The sequence below is a fragment of the Marmota monax genome, unplaced genomic scaffold (genome assembly GCF_021218885.2).
Source record: "Marmota monax isolate L192 unplaced genomic scaffold, Marmota_monax_Labrador192_F-V1.1 WCK01_AAM20220418_F8-fsc00208, whole genome shotgun sequence".
In the NCBI taxonomy this organism is placed as follows: domain Eukaryota; kingdom Metazoa; phylum Chordata; class Mammalia; order Rodentia; family Sciuridae; genus Marmota; species Marmota monax.
The window spans coordinates 1,802,348-1,828,461 of record NW_026693914.1 but is presented as its reverse complement, the minus strand read 5'-3'; the positions used below and the strand labels follow the sequence as shown (position 1 = coordinate 1,828,461).

At 50.5% G+C, this 26,114-nt stretch overlaps 1 protein-coding gene across 6 annotated transcripts in view; it reads left to right on the top strand.

The window, feature by feature from the left end:
• Positions 1-26,114, top strand: part of Slc39a11 (solute carrier family 39 member 11) — a 395,002-nt gene that overhangs the window by 95,971 nt on the left and 272,917 nt on the right. For 4 of the 6 annotated variants that reach the window (XM_046463436.2, XM_058585295.1, XM_046463432.2 and 1 more), the window contains exon 4: positions 17,048-17,206. The exons of the other annotated variants lie outside the window; for them this stretch is intronic. In XM_046463436.2, coding sequence (XP_046319392.1) covers positions 17,048-17,206 — 159 coding nt within the window. The remainder of the gene's footprint in view (positions 1-17,047; positions 17,207-26,114) is intronic. 6 annotated transcript variants of the gene reach the window in all.

Below are 26,114 nucleotides of genomic sequence, written 5' to 3'. Positions count from 1 at the left end.
CCGGTTCATCTGTGACCTCATCTCGCGATGCTGTTGCCGAGGGTTCTGTTAGTGTAACGGGTGGATGGCAGCTGCATCCCACGCTGGACTCTTGTCTGACCTCTCACCGAGAGGCTCAAGGCAGAGAGGAAAGGAGGTGGCTCTGCCGGTCCTCCTGGCCCCTGAAGCACGAGAGCATCCTAAGTGACAGGACTCTGTGGCCCTACTCTGTAAATGTCTAAATCATTCATTCCCTGGACAGCTCTTTATTGACAGCCCTCTGTAGCCCCGCTATGGGCAGGAGGTGCTGTTTTATGCACTGGGAATGAAACGGACAATATAGCACTGCTGTGGTGGCGCCAGCGTACTATATGGTGGGACATGGGGTGTGTCCAAGAGGTCAGTTTGGAGGATGAAGGCAAGGAGGACGAAGAATACCTGGTGTGGGTGGCTCATAGTTTATTACCGTCTCAAAGAGAGCAGATTAGTAAAGATGTGAAGGAAGGGTCCCTGGCCTAAGGGAGGTGCTTCATGAATGGTCATCTTCATTTTGGGGTGTGGTAAGCAAATTGGCAGATACTGTAGTGGTCAGATGGAAGAGGATTGGGAAGGAACCTGTAAGAACCTAGTGTGTCTAAATGTTTGCAGGAACTTTCCCTCTCCCCAACCCAAATGTCATGATCAAGGCCTTTGGACAGGGGAGCCCCTCCCTCTGGAATAGAGCTGGCACCCTACTGGCTTGGGATGGGACACACCTGGCCACGTGCAGGTGAGGTGTGGAGGTCAGGGCTGCCCGGGTGAAGGGAGAGCCTGCCTGCTCCCCATTCCAGCTTCACCTGCTCACTGTGGACCTGGTTCCCGAAGCCGGGGGGCTGTGCATGTCCATCTTCTGAAAGCTGGTCCCTTCCTGGTCCTTGTCACTAAATGTTTGCTCCTTATTGGGATTTCCCCCTTCTTAATGCATCACCCCTCCAAGATGAGTTGATGGGCCCTTGGTAAGCACCTGTCCCTAGATTCTAGTGGCTTGTTTGCTGTGTGTTCTGTCTCCCCAAACTGGAAGGACCTAGAACACAGAGCTGTCCTTTACACAGTTGAGCCCTGGTCCCCAGAACAGGGCTGGAACATGGCTGACACTCAAAAATGTTTAAAGTGGGTGTTGGCTAAGTGACTTCCTGTGGGCTTGGCGACTTCTGGCTGGTGAGGTTTCTTCAGCCCTAGGTGTGCCCTGATTTCCATCACCAGAACGTCAGAATGAGACCTCAGACCAGGCAGCAAGAAACCCTCCCCACTGTGGACAAGGAAATCGGTCTTTCTGATTCTCCCAGTGAAGGAAGAAACTAATTGAATGCAAACTCATTACATCTCTGAGCACTTTGAAAATTTTCTTCTGATTTAATTATGATGAACTCCTCAGGATATAGGCATGCCAGGAAACGTCTGGAACTGTCTGTTGCGTGAGGCGAGCTCAGAGCAGGGGGTGCCGGGGCTTGGGGAGACGTCTTTGTAGCCAATGTTCACTTTGGCATTAGAATGGACTCCGGAGTCACCTGCCTTGCGTTCCCTCCTGGCTCCACTGGTCACTAGGTATGTGGGCCTGGACGTTGCTATCCACCTCGGTTCCTCACCTGTAAGGAGGTGGTGGCGTTGTCTCCTTTACAGCACTGTTGTAGAGGTGAAATGAGTAGCCCTGTCTGGAGCCCAGTGATGGGCATACAGTCAGTGCCCAGCACCTGTTGCTGGTTGGTGTGGTGAATGGGTGGAGGGCACCTGGTGAACTTGGGATGGGGTAAGTCACGGCTGTTGTACGGTTTTTCCTCCAGTCCTGGGCTCCTGACATAACTCACGTCCTGAGCTGATTAACCATCACCCAGGATCCTGCAAACCTTTCTTCTCAGTAAAATAAATCTTTGTTTTATATATTAATGAAAAAGACAATGCAAAAGCGGGGACCCATCATTTGTCTTGTGGAGGAGCACGTTCTTTCCCTGCTCAGGCTGGGCTTGTTTGGTGTTCTGGAGGCTGCACGCCACCCACCACGTGGATCCACTGTGATATTTGCTTTCACCTTTATTGAGATACAATCCAGTTCATGAAACCACTATGTATCCGTGACATTTTAACCAATGATACTTTGGAACCTGAAGTTGGTTCTGATTTTTTTTCTTTGCTTGCTTTTTTTTTAAGATCAAGGGAATAGGTGTACACATCTAGAAAGAGCAAATGTTAGTAAAAGACTTACAAAGAAAACCCAGCAGTTAGTTCTCCCTCCTGTCTCCCCACTGGCTGCCCTCCTTTCCGGAAGTGCCCGTTTCTGTCCGTTGAGAAATTTTGTCCCATGTTTCTAAAGAAATTTATTCTGCAATTTCTCCATTTGGAAACCAGTGCCCTTCAGTTCTGGTAAACATGACTTGATATTCCTGTGACAGTCCCCTGCTGGCACTCTGTCCTCTGCTAGTTTCATTGGTGGGCTGGTGGGCTTCCTGGGCTGAGTGTCTCATTCTCTTTGTGTCAACTCTTTGCTCTTTTGTTCTACTTGGGAAATTTCATCAGCTTCAACTGCAAAGATGAGCCAATCTTTTTTGCTTTTCATAGCTTTAGTTTTTGGAAACTCTTGCTCTCCCTGAACTTTTATTTATTTAGAATTCGTTTCCCCATCACATCCTGTCCCTTGCATGGGCTCATTCCATGCCATCTTGCTCTCTGATGTTAATGACGGGGTTTTCTCTTGGGTGAGTTCTCTGGTCCCCTCTTTTCCTGCGTGGCTGCTGTGGTTTCAGTCAGCAACACCTGGGCCCCACAGTTGGGTAAGAGGTGGGTTGGCGAGAGCCAGCGCGCATCTCGGCTCACTTGGTCCTTACCAGGGCCTCACGCAGCGAGGGGCTGGGGTTCCAGTTTTACACACGACAAACCTGAGGCTTGCCAAGTTGACCCTATTTGTCCCAGCAGTGCCAGGGTTTGTCCTGGGGTCTGACTTATCCTTGAGGCTGTCCCTGAGCCGGGTGGTGGTTTCCTTTGACTCCAGGGGCGGGTAACTGTCCGCACTTCTTATTCCTCGTCCACCTGGGCACTTCTTTGGTTACGAGTTGCCTATCTAGATTCTTTCCCCAGTTGTCGTTTTAAATTTGCATTTCCGAGGTTTTTGACATCAGCCTTTTTTTCTTTTTGGTCGTAGGGATTGAACCTAGGGATGTGTTACCACTGAGCTAGGTCCCCAGCCCTTTATATTTTAAATTTTGAGGCAGGGCCTCACTGAGTTGCTGAGACTGGTCTCAAATGTGTGGTCCTCCTGCCTCAGCCTCTCAGGTGGGATTACAGGTGTGTGGCACCGTGCCCAGCTTCAACTCGGCCTTTTTTTTTTTGGTACTGATGATTGAACCCAGGGGTGCTTAATCACCGAGTCACATCCCCAGTATTTCTTAAGAAAATATTTAGATTCAGGGTCTCACTAAGTTGCTCAGGACCTTGCGAAGTTGCCGAGGTTGTCTTTGAACTTGCCATCCTTCTGCCTCAGCCTCCCAAGTCCCTGAGATTACAGGCGTGCGCCACTGTGCCCAGGGGAGTCGGCCTTCTAAAGTCTCAAATTCCTCCTCTCCTATATCCAGCCTGCTCTGAGCCTAGCACTGGCTTGTGACTGTGCCTCCAGCGGCTCCGTGGCACAGGGTACCGCAGCGCAGCGCCACCCCAGCTGGAGCCCAGGTTCCTGGGTAGCCGCCTCCCTGACTGCCCAGCTGCAGGGTCGACCATCCCCTCCACCCCAGGTAGCTGCCCCCTGTCTGATGGATTCAACACAGCGTTGCCTGCGTCCCCGTCCCCCTCCCCCTCCCCCACCCCACCCTTGGTCTCCCCAGGGTTTCTTTGTGGTCAAGGGCACCGCGTGTGCCGAGGATGGTAAACCAGGCTTTGCCCACTAGGAGCTGCAGCGTGTGGCTCCTAACTCCTCTCACAGGGCACTGGCTGCAGGAAGAGTGAAAACAGAAGCTTGTTGCATCCAGCTGAGGTTTATGTGCAAAAGCTCATCTAGTCCTTACCTCAACCCAGGAAGATGAGTGCCACTTCAGAGGGTGGGGGTCAGCCTGATGATCAAAACAGATGACAGTAGCCACCAGCTGGGTTTGAATTTGTGCTCTGCCGATGACTAGCTGTATGACCTGGCTCCATTGCTGAACCCCACTGTGCCTCAGTTTCCCATGAGAAACTGGAATAACAATAGTAGCTGACGTTTCCCCCATATTTTTATTGGTGCATTATAGTTACCTAATGGTGGGATTTGTGCTTACATATCTGTACATGCACACAATAAGACAAGATAATTTGGCCAACGGCACTCCCCAATTATTCCCCCTTTGTCTCCCCTCCTCCCTCCCACCTCTTTCCTCTACTGATCTCCCTTTGATTTTTGTGAGAAGTTCTGCTGTCTGCTGTCTTTGTTTTCTTTCTTCCTCTCCAGCTCCCACTTGTGGGGGAGGGGCAGGAACCAGAACGTTTGACTTTGACTTATTTCACTTAGTGTTCCCAAGTTCCATCTGACAATAGCTAACTTTTTTTTTTTCTCTTGAGGTGCTGGGGATTGAACCCAGAGCCTTATGCATGCGAGGCCAGCACTCTACCAACTGCGCTGTATCCCCAGCCCGATAGCTAAATTTTAATGTCAGATTAAGGAGTTTCTTTTTATATAAATGTTATTGTTTTTGATTCCATTTTGTTTGTAATTGTTACTGTTACTTCTATTAATTGCATTTTACCTATGAAGAGAGAGAAGTTAATCTCAGCACCCTCCAACTGTAAATGATGGTGCTGGGGGTTGACCCCAGGGATCCATACTCCACACTAGCTTCCCCTCCACCATGCTCTATCATCTTTATCAAAACGGTGGGAGAAGGAAGATGTTGGACGTGCCCCAGGATTACTGGAGGGGGTGGGGTTGCCAGGTAAAGCACAAGCAATGAATGAAATAGAATTTCAGATAAACAATAGTTTCTATGCAAGTGTGTCCAAGTACTGCATGAGATGGACTTACACAAAAGCTTATTCATAGTTCATCTGAAAGTACAATTTAACCGCATGTCGCATTTTATTGGCTAACTCGGGCAATCCTGGAGGGGCGCTGTCATACTATTATCCAGTCCCTCTTGGGGATCCAGGCCCATCATTCCTGACCTCTCTCCTGTCTCCCAGGAATCTCTGCTGCCACCCGGGTGGGGGTCCCTTACATCCCCGAGGTGGGTTAGAACACGTTGCATGGTGGGAGGAAACATGTTTGGGGTGAGGGGTAGCATCTACCTGTCCCGCACTCACTGCTAGTTCAAGGCTGGAGGGGGACAGAACTCCAGGAAGTTGGTGGCTGCTCACCCTTCTTGAAGTGTGGGAGGCTCATTCCCAGATCTCTCGAGTTTTCTCCGTGGAGCCAGACGGCTTCCTCTTCTCTCCTCCGAATGTTGGGGCAGGGGCTGCTTCCTCAGCCGTCAGATCTGGGACAGATTGGATCAGCGTGAATGAGTGGGGGTGGGGAGGCCTGGCCAGCTGGAGCCATTGTCCATCAACAGGCCCAGGTTGAGAGGGTGCTGATGGATTGGTGGCTGGGTGCCACGGGGGGCTGTTGGGGCATGTTCACACTCTTCGGTGACCAGCTGGTGGAAGGTTTGCTAAGACGCCCCCACCATCACCCTGGTTTTTGGTGTGCACAGAGTTAATTCTGTCAAAATGGGAGATTCTGGGAGGCCCCCTTCATTCAGCTAGGCTGAGTCTGCCTTGAAAGGACCTCATCAGTACACTTCCCTCTGTTAATCCAGGTAATGGGTTTGTGGAAGGGGAACATTGAACTCGCACAAAAAGGGTAGATACCTTTCCCTTCGGGGCCTAGTGCACTGGGTCTGGGTGTAGCTAAGGTCATGCAGGGCCCTCCTGTCCAGGTGGGCATCCCAGGCATGGTCGTTGTTGGGAATGTTTGTTGAGCTGCACTTGGAAACCTGGAGCTTAGATTGGGAGCAGGATGGGCTTGAGGACTTACTCTTTAGTTCTGGTTTTGTGACACTGAATTAGTATTAGGTTGTTGGTCAGTAAATCTGAAGCCCAGACCTGTCTCGGGTGACCTTCTTTAAGAAGCTTACTGGTCGCAGTGGGGACCTGTGGCCACTGAGAACGGGGGCTGGGAGGCCCTCTGGGGTGGTTGCTGTGCATATCCAATACCGCCGGCACTTAGCATTTAAGGACAGCTTGGCCCTCGGTTCTGGGCCTGGGCCTTAGAGGTTACATTAGATGGTCCCCGCCTATCCCAGGGGAACTATTTGAGGATGGATGGACTCTAGAACCTGGAAGAAGCCCAATACAGCGGTGAACAAAGGAGGCTCAGCAGAGCCTGGGTTGCCTGCACCTTCCTAAGACTTATCAGTGGACAGAATCTACATGCAATAACATGCCCAGATCTTTAGTGTCAGCCCCGTGAGTTGGGACAACTGTATACACCACACAACATGAGGTAGGGAACATTTGTGTCATCCAGGGAGAGCTCTTGTTCCTGCCCCTCCAGGCAACCCTGATGACTGTCACTATAGGTTAGTGTTATGTATTCTTGCGCTTAGGTAGAATTGCTTTTTTTTTTTAACATTGTCTTTACTCAATGAAATGATTCTGGAAATCATCCAGTGTTGCTATAATAGCAGTTGTTTGCTCCTTTTTATTGGTAAGGAGTATTTAATTTTACAAAAATACCACAATGTGTTTATCCGTTCCTGTGTTGATGGACATTTGGGCCGTTTCCAGTTTGGGGCTGCTGTGGATAAAGCTGTTGTGAGCATTGTCGTGTGTCTTTGTGTAGATGGGTTTTCTTTCTTTTGGGCAAATATATCTAGAAGAATTTTTAGGTCAGTTGGTAGAGATTTTGGAGAGGGAGTATTTTCTTTTTCTTTTCTAAAGCAAAGAGCTCTTTTCTGTTTTGGAGAGTGTAATCCAAGCCCCTGCCCGTGACTGGCCGTGGGTAGTTATCCCTAAGGAAAGTCTGGTCATTCAAGCAAGTCTGTGACAATCAATAACTGTAACTGAAGCTGTATGTAATTGACTGTAATTTTTGCGCTGTTAGGTTTAATTCCTGATATATTATGAGGGCTTGTCGTTAGAATCAGATTATGTACAGAGACGGCCCCCATGTGAGCTTGATTCACGCTTGAGTCGTGACTCGTCACTGACGTGCCAAATCTGAAGGCGGACTCCATGCAGAAATCATGTGCCCACCAGCATGGGTCTCCAGTCAAACGACTCAATACTGAATGGATGCGGATGACCTCATTCTGGAGGGTCACTTGCAAATCCCTCTCATCCCTTCTGCCTCTGTTCTTCCCCATTGCACACCTAAATTATGTCCATGGCCCAGAGCTGGTCTGTGGGTTACCAAACTGCCCCCTTAAATCCATCCTGATTTCTGCTTATCTTCCAAAGGGCCCCCTTGACCCTATTGGACCCTTGTGGTTGCCTGACGCCGACCTGCCCAGTCCTGCCTGAGCATTCTCAGTGCTGTGTCCCGTCCCCTGCTCTAGCACATCTGCTTCCTAGGCTGGGCGGGGCACCTGTGGCTGTGTTTTTGAGGATGCCCGGTGATCCTGGTGGGCAGCCAGAGTTGGAAACCACCTCTGTGTGAAGCCCGAGCTGCTCAGCCTGCTTCTGAATGACACCCGTCTGCACCCACTGTCTCCTTCAGCTGGTGCATCTCCCTGCCGTCAGCTCAGCAGGGGCTCTGGGGTGCTGGCCCAGCAGACTGTCCTCCCTGCTCTTCCAGCTGGGAGGATCCCCCCTCGACTCCTTTCCAAACACATCCAACCTTCGAGGCCCTTCCTGTGCTTTCCTCCATGTTCTTTTTTTTTAAATACGACATTGATGTCTCCCTTCTTGGAATGAGTGCAGCTTTCTCACTGGTCACTCCTGATGCCCTCCTGGTGGGTCATCTCGGGTGACTTCTGTAGGCTCTCATCATGGTATGCAGCTGGCTGCTGGAAGGCAGGACCCAGGTCTGTGGTGGGCTTTCTTCCTCCCCTTCAGCCCCCAGGGTCTGGCATAAGTTGGCTGCAGGGCAGTCGCTGGCTACCTACTTGAGGAACATTTCTTTGGTCTTTCGTTTTTTTCAGTGTTCTTCTTCCGGTTTTCTTTTTTTTTAAATAGGTGCATTATAGTTGTGCATATTGGTGGGATTACTTGTTACATATTCTGTTGATGACTTGTAAAAATTTCATATCTGATTTGGAGACAGAAGAGATGTTGCTTGGCTTCTGTGATTTGGTAATAATTACCACCTTGATTTAGGGGTTGCACGTTTGTGCCTACGTTTTAAAGATTTTTAAATTTAATTATGCATCACAGTAGAATGCAATTTATGCACTTATATATATATATAGTTGGTATACAATTTCTCATTTTTCTGAGTGTACATGTTGCGGAATCATTGATCGTGTAGTCACATATATACATACAGTGACAATATCTGTTTCATTCTACCATCTTTACTGTTCCCACATCCCCTCCCCTCCCTTCCTTTCCCTTCCCTCTACCTAATCTAAGGTAACGCTATTCTTCTCTAGTGGCCCCCCCCTGCCTTATTGTGAATTAGCATCCACATTTTAGAGAAACATTCCCCTTTGGTTTTATGGAATTGACTTATTTCACTTCACATGATATTCTCCAACTCCATCCATTTACTGGAAAATGCCATAATTTCATTTTTCTTTAAAGATGAGTAATATTCCATTGAAAATATATCACATTTTCTTTATCCATTCATCTATTGAGGGACACATAGATTGGTTCCGTTGTCTAGCTATTGTGAACTCAGCTGGTATAAACATTGATGTGGCTGTGTCACTGTAGTATGCTGATAAGTCCTTTGGGTATAGACTGAGGAGAGGGATAGCTGGGTCAAATGGTGGTTCCATTCCCAGTTTTCTGAGCAATCTCCATACTGCTTTCCATAGTGGTTGCACCAATTTGCAGTCCCACCAGCAATGTATGAGTGGACCTTTTCCCCCACATCCTCACCAACATTTATTGTTGCCTGTATTCTTGATTCTTGCCATTCTGACAGGAGTGAGATGAAATCTGTTTAGTTTTGACTGTTATTTCTCTAATTATTAGAGATGTTGAACACCTTTTCGTGTTTGATTGTATTTCTTCTGAAGCTTCTCTTCAGTTCCTTAGCCCACTTATTGATTGGGTTATTTGTCTTTGGTATTTGAGCTCTTTATATATCCTAGAGGTTAATGCTATATTGGAGGTTCATGTGGTAAAGATTTTCTCTCAATCTGTAGGCTCTCTCCTCACTTTGTTTCCTTTGCCGAGAAAAAGCTTTTTAATTTGAATCCATCCCATTGATTCTACTTCTTGCACTTTAGGAGTCTGGTTAAGAAAGTCAGATCCTTGCCTGACATGGTGAAGATTTGGGCCTACTTTTTCTTCTATTAGGTGCAAATCATATCCCTTTTCTTATCAATGGAAGAAATTTTCTTTTTTGCCTTGGATTTTCTTTCGGTATTTAAACTGTCATTACAATAACAACAGGAATGCATAACTGCACCCAGCATGCTGGAGTATGCTGATGTGTTCCTGGAGGAACTCTTCCTAAATCCACTTCTATTTCCAGAACTGAAATTGTTCCAAGAAGAGCACTTAAACAGAAATGCCTGCTGTGAGCTAGCTGTTCAGCTAGTTATTTTCGATTCTTTGCTGGTACTGCTGCCACCAGAGGAAAATTAATAGCATTGTAAAGTGTGGATCCCTGTGGCGTGATATTTTGAGAATAAGGATCACATTGTGAACATAGCTAGTTCCTGAGAACTACTGAAGAGAAATGGGGAATTTTACTCTTCAGGCAACATGAGAAAGATCTTGCAAATATCTGATAAAGTTTGCTCTGGTCTCCTTCAGGCTTCTGGCATTTAGACTGACTGAGGAGCCCTCAACAGAAACACACAATCCGGGTGGGCATTAGGTGTTCATGCAGAGAAGTTTCTGGAAACTGAATTTTTGTACACAAGATCCTTTACCCCATTGGATTTCCATTCTGAAGTTGGGACTAGGATGTGGGAGAATATCAGGTGCCCCCATCTAGAACACAGATGCTCCCCCTCTTCCACCTACTCCATTTTCATCATGACACCCCTCTTGCTGGAATGGGGGTTCCTGCATGTCTGGTGGGACAGTCGCTTGGCTGCATGGGGTTCAGGAGTCTGGAGTCTAATTGCTACTTCCCCAGGCTCCCTGAGTAGTCCTCCTTGTGGACCACTCTGACGTAGGGCTCGAGCTGCTAAGGGCCTCTGCTACAGACAGCTTTTTTGCTGCTTTGACCAGGAGACCTGATAAGAACAGTTAGAGGAAGAGAAGCTCATTTGGAGGCTCAGGGTTTCTGAGGTCTCGGTCCATTAGACGGCCAACTCCATTGCTCTGGGCCTGAGAGGGGGCAGAACATCATGGTGGAAGAGTGTGGTGGAGGGAAGTGGCAAGAGCTCTGCTCAACAAGGACAAAATGTGTGCCCCAAAGGCATGTCCCCAGTGACCTGCCGCCTCCAGCCACACCCTCTCTGCTTTTGGTCACCACCAGGTAATCCCTGTCAGGGGACTAATGCGCTGATTAGGTTAAGGCTCTCATAACCCCATCATTTCACCTCTAAACTCTCTTGCACTATCTCACATGAATTTTTGGGGGACGCTGCACCTCCAAACCACAACAGGCTCCATAGGGAGCCGCTCTGCCTCTGAGTCCCCTTCCCGGGGTCTGGGTGTCCGCCTTCTCAGGCTCTCGGTGACTGCCTGCCCGTCTCTCCTGGCTCCCCAGACGTCGTGGCTCTGTGTCCTCTCCTTTCCCTCGTCATTGCACCCGTGATGACTTCACTACAGCAGGAATGTGGGAGTGAGCAGGTTGCACCCGGTGGCCGTGTTTAACTAGAAGCTCAACTTCTACCAGATGAGGCTTCCCACTGGACCAGGAGCCTCTCATTACCATCGCAAATTAGCACAGGAGACGTTTGAAAACTAGTCAAGGCAAGTGTTCTCTGACTAGGTGCACTGAGTAGGTGGCATTGTAGATGTGATTTTTATCGAATTTCAAAGAACGAAACAAAACAGCCCTCCAAACACTGTCCTTGATTTGTTTTAGTGAAATTAATAAGGAGCTAGTTTGGGCTAGCCAGTTATTCTGATATTATTTAATGAATAATCCCCCACACATCAATCCTAAATGCCATAATAATTATCAATAAAATTTATCTGCTAAAGAAGCTGGGCACGGTGCTGCATGCCTGTATTCCAAGTAGCTCAGGAGGCTGTTGCAGGAGGATCACAAGTTCAAACTAGCCTCAGCAAAAGCGAGGTGCTGAGCAACTCGGACCCTGTCTCTAAATACAAAATGGGGCTGAGATGTGGCTCCGTGGCCGAGTGCCCCTGAGTTCAATCCCTGGTACCCCCTGCTCCCCAAATTATCTGTTAAAGAGGAAAAAAACCAAAAGAATTTCAGATATCCAGGGGGTGGTGTATGGCTTTGGGTTAGGAACCTGGTTTTGCAATCAGGTTTCAAATCCCAGCTTGGTTACTTCCAGCTGGTCGCCCTTGGGAGCAGCTCTAGATCCAGAGAGACGACTAGGTTTCAAGGATGTAAAGCAATCTGTTCCCTAACCACAGCGGTGAAGCCCCAGGCCCGTCAGTGTGCCGACCCCACAGTGCAGACGGTGGGTGCTGCTGGCTTTGGGTCCTGTCTGGCTGGTTTGTGCCCCTCAGCTCCTGAGATCTCCCTCAATCTCTTCTCCACCTCTTTTCATTGTTCAATTTTTTAATAAGCCATTTAGGAGGCATTTTAGATTTTCAGGAAAGTTTCAAAATAGTTCAGGACGTCTCAGTGTACCCTTTGTTCCTCCCTGTGAACACCTGTCATAAATAATCATCGCATCCGTCAAAGTGAAGATGTTAAATTGGAATATCACGGTAACCTAAATTCCAGGCTTCATTTGGATGTCACCCCTCACATTCCTACCCGGGTACGTGTAGCATTTTGGGCTCAAAAGCGTAGTTTGCTTGGGGAGGGGAAGGTGCACCTTGAATTCAGAGGCTGACAGGATAACGTATGCGTGTTTTGTATTGAAATCTCCAGTTCTAGCTGTGCTGCTGGGAGGGTTGTGCTGTGAGTTTCCTAATTGCTTGTTTCCCTCTCTACTTCTGAGGAGCCAGGAGCTATTAATAGATTGAAATTTGTGAGGTCTGATGTAGCTTCCAGAGGCAAGTGTTTAATAGGCTCATTACCACCATGTATTGCCAAAATGTTCTAGTTCTGGTTCTCTTATAACCATATTGGGGAATGCCCTTGGGACCAATTATGTTTGGTTATTGCTGAGGTTGATTCATCTCAGACTTCAGTTTTCTTTTTCATTTTTTAGTTTATTTTGAGAGAGGGTCTCAATAGACAAGACTGGCCTCTAACTCTTGTGCCTCCTGCCTCAGCCTCCCTAGTCGCTATGTTTACAGGCATGCGTCAGCATAGCCAGGGTCCTTTAACTTTTAAAATCTAGACATGATTGTGGTACTTCTATACATACACATACTATGCCATGATCAATCAGAGTAACATATCTATGACTTTAATACCTCCATTTCCTTGAGACCTTGAAAATCCCCTCTTTTAGCTATTTTGAAACACATTCTAGGTGACTCTGAGCTTAGTCCACCTAGCTAATTGTAACTTTATTGACTGACCTCTGTCCATCCTGCTGTCCCCTCTTTCCCCAGTCTCTGGTAACCACAGATCCATTTTTTGCCTGGACAATGATAGCTTTTAGGCTGCACGTACGACCATATCACCTTTGTCTTTGTTTCTGGCTTTATTTAACATGATGTTCTCCATTTCTATCTATGCTGCAAACAAAACGATTCCATACTTTTTTAATATATTTTTTTAGTCGTAGATGGACACAATATCTTTCTTTTTATGTGGTGCTGAGGATCAAACCCAGGGCCTCAAATATGCGAGGCAGGCGCTCTACCTCTGAGCTATAGCTCCAGCCCCCGATCTCATCCTTTTCAATGGCTGAAGAGTATTCCACTGCATGTGTAGTGCATTTTCTGGATCCTTCCGCCTGCTGACGGACACTTGGGTTGGCTGCATCTCTTGGCTCTTGTGAGCAGTGCTGAGATAGACACGAAGGTGCAGATGTCTCTTTGACAGACTGGTTTCATGTCCAGTGGGATTACTGGGTCATGTGCATTTGTAATTATTTCGAGGACCCTCCATATTGTTTTCCACGGTGCCTTTACTAACTTACATCCTACCAACAACACGTGGGGTCCCTTTCACTGCATCCTTGCCGACACTTGTTCCCCTTTGTCTTTTGGACAGTAGCGGTTCTGACTTCACCCTAGACTCTGGGGCCAAGGAGGCCTTGCTGTCCAGGGAGACAGGAATGAAACCTGGTCTTCACTTCTGAATCTTAAGAATTTTTGAGATTCTTGAAGGCTGTGGATGGGAGAAAGGGTAATTTGGTCTGGGGCCAGTGCCGTCAGCATGGGACAGCATCAGCTTGCCCTGGGTCTCTGGGAAATCCCCTGTAGCTTGATGGGTCTGGGCTTTTCCATCTGTTAAGTGAAGTGCTTGGACTTAAGTCATCTCTGAAAGTCCCCCTCAACACTAGAAGGGTCTGCGATTCTATCAGTGGACCTTTCAGGGGCTTGTCCTCGAAGTCGTGGAAATCCTGTGTTAACTTCTCTCCACACCCGAGAAAAACTGCATCATTTTCAACAATTAGCCAGCGTTCGTCACGGGGGTGAAGGCATTTGAGTGTGAGTCTATTGTACTTATTTTGGAAAGTAAAAGTCACTGTAAAATCCAGGCGGGAGACTCAGAAATGAGTGTTGAATCACTTCCTGATCACGCGTTCAGATTTCCCCACCCCCGTCACCTCCTTCATGAGCGAGGGTGACGGGGAACTTACTCAGGAGCCAGTCTTGTGCATCCGCTCTGAGATGGCTCTGCAGGTGGTGTGGCACACAGAGACCCCGTCCTGGGTGGTTACGAGGTCTGGACACCAAGACGGGCAGGGGTCGCGGAAGAGGGAAGCCCCGGGTGGGCTAGGAGGGGTGTGCTGGTGTAGCAGACTTGGGAACAGGGTCCAAGCTGGCAGTGAGTCACCACCCTGTTCCTGCCAGCTGCTGGGCTGGCGTGGTCACCATGTCGACTCCCGTGACTGATCCTACGGCACTGTCCCTAGCGTCGTCTTCAGTTGGCCAGGCTCGGCTGTGGGGAGAGGTGGTTTTCAGACTTTCCAGGGCTGCCTCGCTAGCGAGGGCAGAGCCGAGACTCGAGTGTGGATCCGATTGTGAACCCTGCCCTTCCTGGGTGTAGACGTGGACTGGGGCAAAGGTGGAAGATGCTGGGAAGAAAGGACACCCGAGACGGGTCTTGGCACTTTGGCGTTGTCACAGTGGAGCTGTTGACCAGGCGGGGATGGCGGGGCTGGGGGCTCAGCGCCCACCCCTGCCCCCCCCCCCGTAGTGGACGGTCTGCTCGGGGTTGAGTCGGCCCTTCTTGCTCGCTCTTTTCCCCCCCTCCCTTCTTCCTTCCTTTGTTAAGATTCCCATGACCTAAAGTGAACTGTTCCAAGGTTCCCGACTTGGTGGCCTTTAGAACATGCACCATGTTGTCCAAGCTCCACTCCCGTCGACTTCCAAATGTCTCCGTCACACTCAAGGCCACCTCGTGCCGTCAAGCAGCCGTGCCCCTTCCCACAGCCGCCGTCCCCACAGGCAGCAGGTTGCCCTCTCTGGTTCCTCTACTCTGGGTATTTTATATAAATGGGATCAACCCTGCGGTTAGTCGGCACGTCTTCCCTCCGCCGGTCACCCCCTGGGATGACGTTGGCCCCCTGCAGGTGACCCACGGACCATCTCCCCATCTCGGTGGTGTTCCTAATTTAATCAAGCCAGCAAGTCCCCTTTTGGTGTGGGAGATGAAGTACCCGTAGGTTTTGGGCGTCAGAACGTGGTCGTCTTGTCCACCACACATACCCTCTTAAATGCCTTTTGGGGGGCCCTCCCGTCATTTTTGACGGACAGCCCAACAGCATTTCCAGGTGGTTCTTTGGTCAGTTTAGGTGGGAGGCAGGAGGCTGGTGAGGGAAAGAAATGAAGGAAATCCAACTGGGTCCTGGGTTTGACCAGAAAGGTAAAGAACCGTGACTCCCAGGGATGGGGTCACCTGCGTCATCTGGGGCCGGAAGCATCCTAGATCCCAACATGCCGCCCCCTCCCCTTAGAGGCACATCCCTAAGGGGCACCATGGAATAGAACTGTCGGTGAGAACCTCGTGTGTTCCTCGCGTGTAGGGGCAGGAGGAGGCATTGGTCTCGGTGATGTGGGGGAATAGAAAGAGCCAGAAGATGCTGGACTTGGTATTGACAAGGCGGGGTGAGCAAGCAGAGTCTGGGGACCTAAGTGACATAAGGGTGCTGTGGCATCGTGGGAAGGGGGAGGGAGCTGAGGAAGAGTGATTTCGCCTAGATCCCTTGGCTTCAGGGTTGTTGGGAGGGGACAGTATGGGAGGTCCTCGGACATGCAAGGAGAGGAGTCGGGTGGGTGGGTCCAGTTTAAAGAGACAGGGGAGACTTCTCTCTCCCTGTCCCCTGGGCAGGCTCTCTTTGATGGGGAACGACCAAGGTTGGACTCTAAAGCCAGCAAGACAGTTCCGGAAGAGGGCTGGATTGGGTGCCCCAGGGAGGGGGTGCCCTCCGTTGTCTGCATTCTTTCTGGGTGTTTTGGAGGCCGATGCAATTTTCTCTGGGTGGCACTAAGACTTGCGGGGAGAATCTGGCTCAGCACCCCTGGTTGAGAACCACTGAAGAGGCTTCACGTGAATGGTGCTGGCAGGAGGAAATTCAGATTGCTGTATGGATTTGCCCTTGGCTGCTGCTGCTGTGGTACCTGGTTCTGTCACTCTGTTATCTTGGAGATGGTGATGCAGGTGTTTTTTTAAGGCAAGGTGTAATTAAGTAATTTTTAGAAACCCATTCAGCAGAGCATTCCACGGGTTGGTGGTGCCAGTTGTACAGCTGCTATGGGAGGCGGGGGTACGCCAGCCATGAAGATGTCACAGCATCTATAAACAGCCACGGTAGTGGCTTTAACTTGATCAGCACTGGAGACCCTTTGAAATTACCTTGCTAGTCCTTCTCGGTTGGCTCCCCAGATCTGTTCCTCATTGCCCACATGAAAAAAAGGAGCCAACTGCCTTAAATTACTTGAGATTCAGTTTCCCCTATCGACAAATAGCAGTAGGGGACAGCATCTACCTCCTGGGGTTTGTTGCCATGATAAGATATCAACATGAGCCTTGGTTTCTGGAAATAGTAGGTGATCAATAAATATTAGTTCCTCGCTTTTTTTTAACAGATAAGGAAATTGATGAGGCCAATATGACATTAATTTACTGCCGGTCTTCAAATATTTCAAAGCTTCACATATCGCAGAGGAAAGGCACCTTCTTTGGTGTGCTCCAGGGAGCAGAAAAACAGAGCTAATAGGGAGCAATGAAAGGGAGACGGATTTCAGTTCCACAGAAGGAAGAACTCGGAATAATTTACAGCTGGATCATGACGCGTTGACGCTCCTGAAGTAATGAGCAATTCGTCTTAGAAGTATTCAATTAGAACAGGATTTCTTGACGTTGTTACTGACATTTGGGGATAAATAATTATTTGTTGGGGACTGAGCTTTGTGCTGTGGCGTGTTTACCAGCACATGTGGCTTCTGTGCCCTAGATATCAGTAACCTCCCCTCCCCTGCCCTCCCAGTGCGGCGACTGGAAATGTCTCTAGACACTGTGAGATGTCTCTTAGAGCCCAACAGCACCCCTGGTTGAGAACCACTGAATAGGCGCACCCTCCCGCATCACCCCTTCTTGCCACATCAAGGCCAGGAGGCTCCTGGGTCAGGGTAGTCCCCACTACCTGGGATTGAAGGCCTAACACACGTGAGATTGGCGGGTTCGGCTGGGGCCAGACGGGCAGGTGAGTTTCGGGGCTGGTTTAACGGCTCATTGCTCATTGTGGTTCTGCAGGTCATGCTAGCAGCCTCCTACTGGTCTCTCCTGGCCCCAGCGGTGGAGATGGCCACGTCCTCTGGGGGCTTTGGGGCCTTCGCCTTCTTCCCGGTGGCCGTGGGTTTCACGCTCGGAGCGGCTTTCGTCTTCCTGGCCGACCTCCTGATGCCTCACCTGGTGAGTACCGTCCTTAGGCGATCGGGTCGGGTGCGTCGAGCTTGGCGCACTAGAGTTATTTCTGTTCCGCCTCGATATACCCCGTGACGCCTCTGCCATGTAGCCCGTGGGGTCGGAACAGATAGCCAGGCCTTGGAGGGGACTGATTGGTGATGTCCTTCTTAGAGAAAATACTCTTGGTAACATGACAAATCACCCCCTTGTGTGCATTTTGGTAGGTTCAGATTTTGAATGTCACTCTGTTAAAAACCGTGGCTGCTGCCGTGCTGTGGCGTGTGTGTGAGATGCATTCACCAGTGGACTTGAACCTGGGAGGAGGAAATTGTCTCTTTGCGGTCCTGGCCCCTGGTGAGCTTGTGATGTCATGAAGGAGATGACGGTACCCCCAGCTATAGCGTTAAGACTTTGGTAACATGTCCCGTAGGGCTCTGGGTCTGGGCTTACCTGTGCCACCCACTGCTCCGTTGTTCCTCCCTGTGATTTGAGGGTATCTCCATGGAGGGATTGTGAGCTCAAATATTTTCCAAAAAATTAAAAATGACGCTGACTATTTTTTTTTTTTTAAAAAATACTTGCTGAAATAGGATTGGTGAGTTGGGCTTGGAAAGGGCTTGCCCTGGCTTGTAGGAGAGCCTGCACTGCTCAGCAGGGGAGCCAAGGCCAGGCCCTGCACCGGGATGGCAGGCCACTGGCTAGAACCCCACAGCCACACGGGTGCTGCCAGTCTAGACGTGGATTCAATAGTCATGTCAGCTAAGCACATGCAGCCTTCTAGATACTGTACCCCAGAAGTCCTAGAGGTGGGCAGAAGGCCCCTGAGCTGGGCCTGCTCACCCAGAAAGAGGTGCAGCAAGAACCCTGGGGGGGGGACGGCGAGGTCAAAGGCTGCCCCTCCTGTCAGACGGTGGAGGGTGAGCGGAGGTGTACCCCAGCAGCCAGGAGGAAGTTCTGTTTCTGGGCCACTGCTTTCTTTCTGGCCTTAAATTCCCAGCCAGAGAAAGAGGAGGCAGAATTCCTAGGAAGTTGACTTCCGGGCCTGGGGCTGATGAAAGCTGATCACTCACATGGCAGAAGGGCTGTCCTCTGGACCAGTCAGTTGGATGTGGTGACGGGATGGACAGCTGCGATGTGTCCCAAGGAAATACCATCTGTCACTTTTTCCTTTGTTTCATCAGAAGCTTGAATGGCAGTGTTTCTGCCCCCTGAACACTTGGCTTCCTTGCCGTTGAGCGTGTCGGGGTGACGGTGGCTTCCCGGGGCCCTCAATGGGAGCTGCCACATTCTGCTAAGTCCGCCCTAGTTACATGTGAACTTGCTGATGGGGTGCATTCTGCTCACCCTGGCGGGAAGATCCTGTAGCCAGTGGCCTCGACTCCTGAACAGTGGGCAGAAGTCTGGCCCAGTGGCCCGGCTCAGCCCCCGCTGGGTGTCTGTCACCTGGGCCCCTGAGGGAGTCTTGTTGGAGGCCATTTGCAGTCATGATGGGTCATTACTACTGGGGCTTGGGGGTGGAGGGCAGAGGTGGCAGTTGGTGTTAGGCATATTTGATCAGCTGTGCGAACAGAGGGGCTTTCTCTGGGCAGTGTAAATAGTCATTGGCCAATTTATACCACACGGGGTACTTTTTTTTAACCTTTTAGTTCATGTTTGTTTAAATATGTTCTTGGAATATGGCTCCTGGGGGAGAGTTCTGGATAGATTATATAGACAATCACGAATGGCTTGGGAGCCGGGGCTGAATGTTGGAAGGAATCCGAAAGGGGCATAATAACCATTAGGGCCCAGAACCTCATTAACTGGCAGAAAGATCAGCTTCCCAGTAAACATCTGTTCTAGGACGTTTGAAAAGAAATTCTCATTGTTAATTCGAGGAGGGGAATTGTCTTAGACGTCTCATAAATAGATAAGGCATTATTTCTAATTGCTACAGTCACTGAATACAAATGTCCAAAGAGTCATGCTCGGCACGGCCTGTTGACCTTCACTCGGAGGCTGGCTGAAGATTTCCCCTGGCGTCACCATTAATTTGCTCACCGAGTCTGAAAAGGGCGGCAGCTTGGTTCTGCAGAAGGTGCTTGGCGGAGTTGACGGGTTTGCTCTGGGTCCTCAGTTGTCTGGCCTCCACCGAGTTGCTCCCACTGGGAGTGTGGGGGGCTGGAATGTGTTGTCAGGTGTTGGCTGATCTTGGAATTGAGGAAGTGGGAAGTTCCATGGGTGAACTCAGTTCAGGATCTTTTCTGTTCCCAGTCGTTCCCCACTGTGGCAGAGTGGATGCCTGTCCTCTCTTGGTGGCCTCCTAACCGTGAAGGAGGTAGCCAGGGAGCCTTCGGCTGCAGCTCTGACTGGGCAGCTCCGGTCCTTCGGAAGAGGCCCGGGGAGGAAGGGAGGCCAGTTTGCAGAGAATTTCGGCCACAGGGAGCATGGCCTTTCTGTTCCCTGGGTCAGTGCTTTGCAGTTTGACAGGAAGTGACTCTGTTCACGTCACCTGGACAGATGGGCAAATGCAGAAAGGTTGGCTGGAGGGATTCTGAGGCAGGGCCCACCTTTGAGCTCTTGCTCGTGGCCACTCTAGCGCAGGGCCCAGTACCTGGGTAATCGGAGCCTCTGGGCCCTGTGTATGGATTCCAGGTTGAAGGGCAGTGATGCAAGGCTGGTGGGAAGGAAATGGTTAATGTGCAACTGCAATCCTTACCTGCAGCTCTGTTCTGTGGCGTTTCCCTGTGGAGCCCAAGCAAAACGCCACTCGTGAAAAGGGTTTCACGCACCCCAGCCTGTCAGGTTGAAGCCACTGTGGTTTGTTACCTTCAGATGCGTCAAGCTGCTCTCCAAACTGGGCTTTTACAAAAGTCCATTATTTATCTGGGAAGGGAGGAGAGGGTGCTTCTGCAGTCGCTGCTACTGGGGCATGAGCAGGCAGGGATCTCTGGAGGGGTTGCCAAGTGGTGGCGCTGTGGGAGGGGGAGGAGGCAGGAGCAGGCAGCTGCCCCTGCCAGGCCTGGGTGGCAAGTGTGGCTGGGGCCAGCCGGAGCCCAGTGTTCCCCTTAGGATGGCCTCAGGGAGAGACTGGACATCGAGCCGCCATTTGGGGATGTGGACATTTTTACCATCTTTGCAGTTTTGCTTCTGTGTTAAGTTCAAGGGCAACAGTAGGGGGGAAGTCGCACCTTCAGCTTAAAGTAGTGATTTTTCCCACAAACTGGAGGAAAGATGTGTCTTCAAGGCCTTGGGTCTTTCTTTTTAGCTATATTGGTATCACTCAAAAAAAAAATCTCGTTATAAAAAATGTTTGAAACAATTTTATGTGAAAAATCCCTCTTGTTCCATCCCCCCCTCCCCGGACCAACCAGTCGACCCGATTTACTTGTATTGTTCAAACTGTGAATCAACTTTACGGCCACAGGAACCTGGCCCTTCTGGACCCCCTCCTCTGCTGCATTCCTGTGCATGCGCACATTTATGCCCAGTTGCTCCTCCTTCGTCTCTCTTGTGTTAGTTTAAAACATTAAGCTGTCTTTACGTGCATTCGTTTTAGTGTCTGTGCAGCCTGCTGTCATCTTGCTGTCATTTGGTCCAGTGTCTCTGTTTCGAGTGGCTCGATTGTCCTGTGCTCAGATATACATATGTACATCTGAAAGTGGAATTTCGTTTTCTGAAAAAACAGACGGCAGCCTGCATCTGTTGGTACTATTTGCTTTCTCGGCTTCTTCTGTCTTCCTACCTTGGCAGCCTCTTCCTGGGAAGCCAGTGCTCCCCTTGCCTCCCTTCTCTTGGCATTGGACATCTCCGAAGGCTGCCTGAGAGGTAGCAGCGGGCCTGTGGCTGACCGAGAGGACCTGGCCCTTAGTCCTGCCTGGACAGGCTCCTGGGGCAAGGGGATTAGCAAGGCTCTGCCTCGTCCCCTGCCTCCTCCAGTTACCTGGGTCCCCAGGCATGTTCTGTGTGTGTGTCTCGTGTGACAGCCAGGAAGGTGCCTCCGCTGCAAACCTGAAGGAACAGCGTGTGCCCACACTTGTGATACGCCCCAGCCTGTGTCAATATTTGACCTGCTGGAGCTCCTTTGAGGAGCCACGTACAACAGCTACCTGGAGAGACAGATGTGGCAAGAGGCGATTTTTTTTTTTTTCCCCCTCATGGGTGGGGTGTTTGCATGTATTCCTCTTCTCCATAGGTTTTCTCTATCTTTAATGAAAGAATATGTGAGAGGGGAAGGGGAGGGATTGAGGAAGAGAGAATGGCAAGTAGAAGCTACAGGGAAGGAGGGGGTCATGGGGCGATAGGTGCCCCTGGCATTGTTGGGGAGTGACATTTGGCCTTGCTCACCAGTTTCAGTGTCTTCCTCTCAGTTGGGTTTTGTTGAGGTAGTGCTGCACACTCTGCTTCACACTGTGAGCTGCACTCGGGGCTTGCTGTGGCATTCTGCTGGGCCGGTTGGAGCCTCAGCAATAGCAGGTTCTTCTAGGTGGTGACATGGTTGTGTCATCAGAAGAGGGTGGTGGGTGGGGGCAGATCGGGCAGTTGCAGGGCAAAGAAGGCTGTGGTTTTGCAGTTGGACCTCTTGCTTAGCTATCTGCACATCTGTGTTGATGGGCTCAGGCTGCCAGCCTGTGTGTGGCAAAGTAGAGTGGCTTCAACAGCAGCTGTCTTTCCTCACACTTCTGGAGGTGGGAAGTCCAAGATCCAGCACTGGCAGGCAGGGCTGTTGTTCTGAGGACTTTCTCCTTGTTGGCAGATGGCCACCTTCTCTGTCCTCACGTGACCTTCCTCTATCTTTTTGTCATTTCTTGTTAGGGGGACCCGGGTCGACTGGACCAGGGCCTTTGCTAGCAGCACCATTTTGCCTTCATCACCTCCTCCAAGTCGTGGTCTCCAAATACAGTGACTTGCTGAGGTACTGGTGGCCAGAGCCCTGACATGAAATGGAGACATAACTCCACCTAAGAGAAGGGCTTTGCAGTTTCTTTTAACACTTATGGTACCACAATCAAGATGACTGGAAAGAAGGGACCTCATTTTTGGGATGTCATTGGAGGCTGGCAGTTTAGGCACAGGGTATTTTGACAAAAATATGCCTCAGCAACTCCCCTGGCACCTAAGTGGCAGGCTGCCTGGGTCTGGCCCAGTGGGTGAGGCCTGCTAACGGACACCCAACTGTAAGCCTTCAGCTTGCAACAGTGGAGACGGGGGTGTTGAGGAAGGTTTCTCCCGCAGGGGCTTTGTCAACCAGGAGCTCTTGTTGTGATGAAGCAGCAGGTCTTTCACAAAGTGGTGTCTGGGGGAAACTGGTATGCACGCCCTGCTGGGTACCAGTGTCTATTCCAGGTGCAAGAGGAAGCCATGGTTGAGGTAGTTTCTTTGGAGGCCTTCTGTAGCCTCCTGTGGTTTTTACGAAGGTGCTCAGGGCTTGTTTTGGGTCCTGATGGGATGGTATGCAGAGTGCCTGAGAAGGGGTTGAGATAGAGTGCTTGATGATTCTTAGAGAAAATCGGGCCCTTGACTATCCCGTGAGAGCATCGTGAGCACCCATGGAGGCAGCAGGGATGTGTGCCATGAGCTCTTGCTCTTCTCTCACGTGCTCTGTTCCAGGGCAGGTGGTGAGCACTGTTCTGCACGTTTGTGCCCCTGTGTGCTAGCCATGCACACAGTCCTGGCCTGATGAGGCTGCAGGATTAATATCTGCAGCTTGGCCATCAGTGGACTGGAAAGTACCTGCTCTCTGGCTTTAGACCAGGGCTCAGAAACCCACCTCTGCCAGTGGTGTTCATCCCTCGGGGTTCTCCCTGGGACTGGCAAGAACACACAGACGTGTGTGTGCCTGCATGTGCTGGAGTTGTGGCTTCGTAGAGGCTGGCCCGTCAAAGGCTGCGTCAACGCTTCGTGGCTGCTGTTGCTCCCTGTGCATAGTGAGGATTCTTGAATGGGAGCAGGTGTGGTTGGAACCTCCTAGAACTTGGATTCCTCCTCCATAGTCATGACACCTTTTCATTTCAGGCCCGTTTGACTGGATGCCTGTCCCGTCTTGCCATCACTTGAGCTTGACAACTTGCTTATAAAAAATGTCCAGAAGCTACCATGGAATTGTTTTGAGCCAGGGGAGGGTAGCATGGTGACGATGCTCACTGAGCTGGGAGGGCAAAGCCACAGGGTGTGCATCCGAGCTGAGCTCCCTCCTCCCAGGGTGGCTGGGACCCTGTCTGTCTCCCTCCAGATCCTCCCTGGGCAGCAGGTGCAGGAGCACCTAGTAGAGCAAGTCCAGGCCATGTCTGAGTTGTGCATCTCCCCTCTCGTTTATTCCAGTGAGTAGTGTTGATAGAGCTCCCGTGGCCAGGAGCCAGAGTTCTAGGGGAGCTGATAAGAAGTTCTGGTGTCAGGGAAGAAATGGGAAATAAGTTTGGGGACAGAGATAAGGCTATGTCAGTTTGTGGGGAGGAAGGGTCCAGTTAAAGCCACCGGGAAAATGAAAGCATCATTCTCTCCTACACGGATGTCACTGAGAGTGGCATTGGGACCTCACTCCGCAGATGCTCAGTGGAACTGTGTCTGAGGTTCCTTTTGCTGGTTGAAACCTCAGGGCTGGGTGGGGGGGTCAGGGCCTTACCCCTTTGTCTCCCATCACAGTCAGTGTCCCTGAAATCTCCTTTATTGAATTGTATGGGAGAGAAATGGGAGAATTCGACTTACCTTGACCTGTGGGAGACTGAGATGTTCTGAATTCAATGTACAAATCGGTGACATCTCTAAACAGGATGCCAGGTGTAATGGCCACTGGGTTCTTATCCCTTCCAGTGGAATGGTTGGGGCTGAGTGTCTTTCTTGTCAAATGCCTGACCACACCCTGCACGGTAGGTGTCCTGAGATGCCGTCTGCCTTGGACCGACATCCCTGGGACAGTAGGGACAGTTGCCTATGGCCCAGCCACCGTCCGTCTGTGGCAGCTCCTTCTGCACTCAGTCATCAACACACTTTCTGTTTCTGAAGGGACGGTGCCCATCACACCTCCTGGCACAGACCAGCCTCCACTGAAACGCTGGACGTGCTGCTTACTCTGAAAGTCGGGAAGGACCACCCTGCAAACCCAGATCTGCACCCATAGTGGGAGCAGACCCCAGGTCTCCCCTGGGCTGTGGTGGGCTGAGGAGGCTGAAGATTTCTTTAATATGAACCTGAAAGAAAAGGAGTGAACAAGATGCCTCTCGGGGAGGTTGAAAGTGGCCAAACCCTGCATCTCTCTCGTGGCTGGGGCAAGCATTCCTTCTCTGCCTCGGAGCTGCGGATCTGTCACAGCCAGCCACACACTGTGAGCCGTGAGCCTGCTCATGGTGGTCACTGGAGTGAGCTACTTGATTATTTTTCCTGTAACAGAGGACTTTTTCTCTTTGACCTTGTTGATACTGATTATGAGCCTTTAGCAAGATGGTTCCAGATTGTTCTGTCATTCTCCTGACTGCTCCTGACTGGCAGACTGAACTCCCCCGTCATTACTGGAGTCTGCTGAACAGGGACAGGAGTCCCTGGTACACCCTCAGAGCAGTCTGACCTTAGGCTGCACAGCGGTGGACTTGGGAGCCAGGGCGATCGCTCAGGCTGGATCCTGTGGCCCTGGCCTCCTCAGCATGGCATGCCCTTCCTTTTCTGTCCCTTCTGGATCTATAGAAAAGTGGGAGTGAGGTGCACATTCCACGAGTGGTCGTGGAAGATGACTGTTAGCTTTCGTCACTGGGACAAAGTACCCGAGAGCAATGCAGAGGAGCCCAGGTTTGTTTTGACTATTTTGGAAGTTTCAGCCCATGGCCAGCTGACCCCATTGCTTTATGCTTGAGGTGAGGCAGATCATCATGGTGGAAGGGGGTGGTGGGGGAAAGCTGCCCTCCTCCTAGACAGCCGGGAAACAGGTGTGGGGTGAGGAGAGGAGAGAGGACAAAGCAAGGAAGGAGCCAGGCGCAAGATAGTCTCCGAGGGCATGCGCCCAAGGACCCACTCCTCTAACTAGGTTCCACCTCCACCATCTCCCAGTGGTCCATTCAGATCTGAATCCCTCAGTGATGAAACACTGAGGAGGTCAGAGAGCCCTCATGATCTGATCATGTTCCCAAGAGGCCCTCCTCTGAACCTTGCTGCACTGGGGACCAAACCCTCAATACCCAAGGCTTTGGGAGACATTCCAGGCCCAAACCATAACAGTAGTTCATGCATGTGGGTCTACACATGCACACACGTGCACAGACCCTGTACCTGTATACATGCAGTCCACACATGTACACATGTTTATGCACACACAAACATAAATGCATGCGCACACATGACTTTTCAGGCTGATGTCCATCACTTCAGGCCCCAGGGACTTAGCTCCTTGTGGCATAGAGTGGCCATATCCACACAGTGCAGAGAGCTGGGTCAGAAGCTGGAGATCCATAAATCCCAAGGGCAGCCTGGATTTGGCCAGTGCGCCATTCCAGACATGGCGCCTACAGAAGTGCTGTGTGCTCCAGGGATTGCAGCAGATTCCAGGGCAGCTGGGCGGCCAGAGTTCCTGGAGAACAGTTTAGGGTTTTAGTGTCAACAATAGCCGAAGAGTGTCAAGGAGCCAAACAAAGCAGAAGCTCTCCTGGGTTCTTTTCAGAATTTTCCTCATCCACCGTTAGAAATACTACCGTGGCTACCCAAGTGTGTTCCTGCTGTCTTAGTCATCTTGGACTGCTGTGACAAAATGCCATCATCTGGGTGGCTTAAACCACAGAAAGAACCAAGGTGCTGATTGACTTAGACTGGGTGAGGATCCTCTTCCTGGCGGGCAGATGGCCATCAACGCGTTGCATCCTCAGATGAGGGAGGGGCGCGCTCTAGTGTCCTTTGTAAGGACACTGATCCTGCCATGAGTCTCCTACCCTCGTGACTTCACCTGACTTTCATT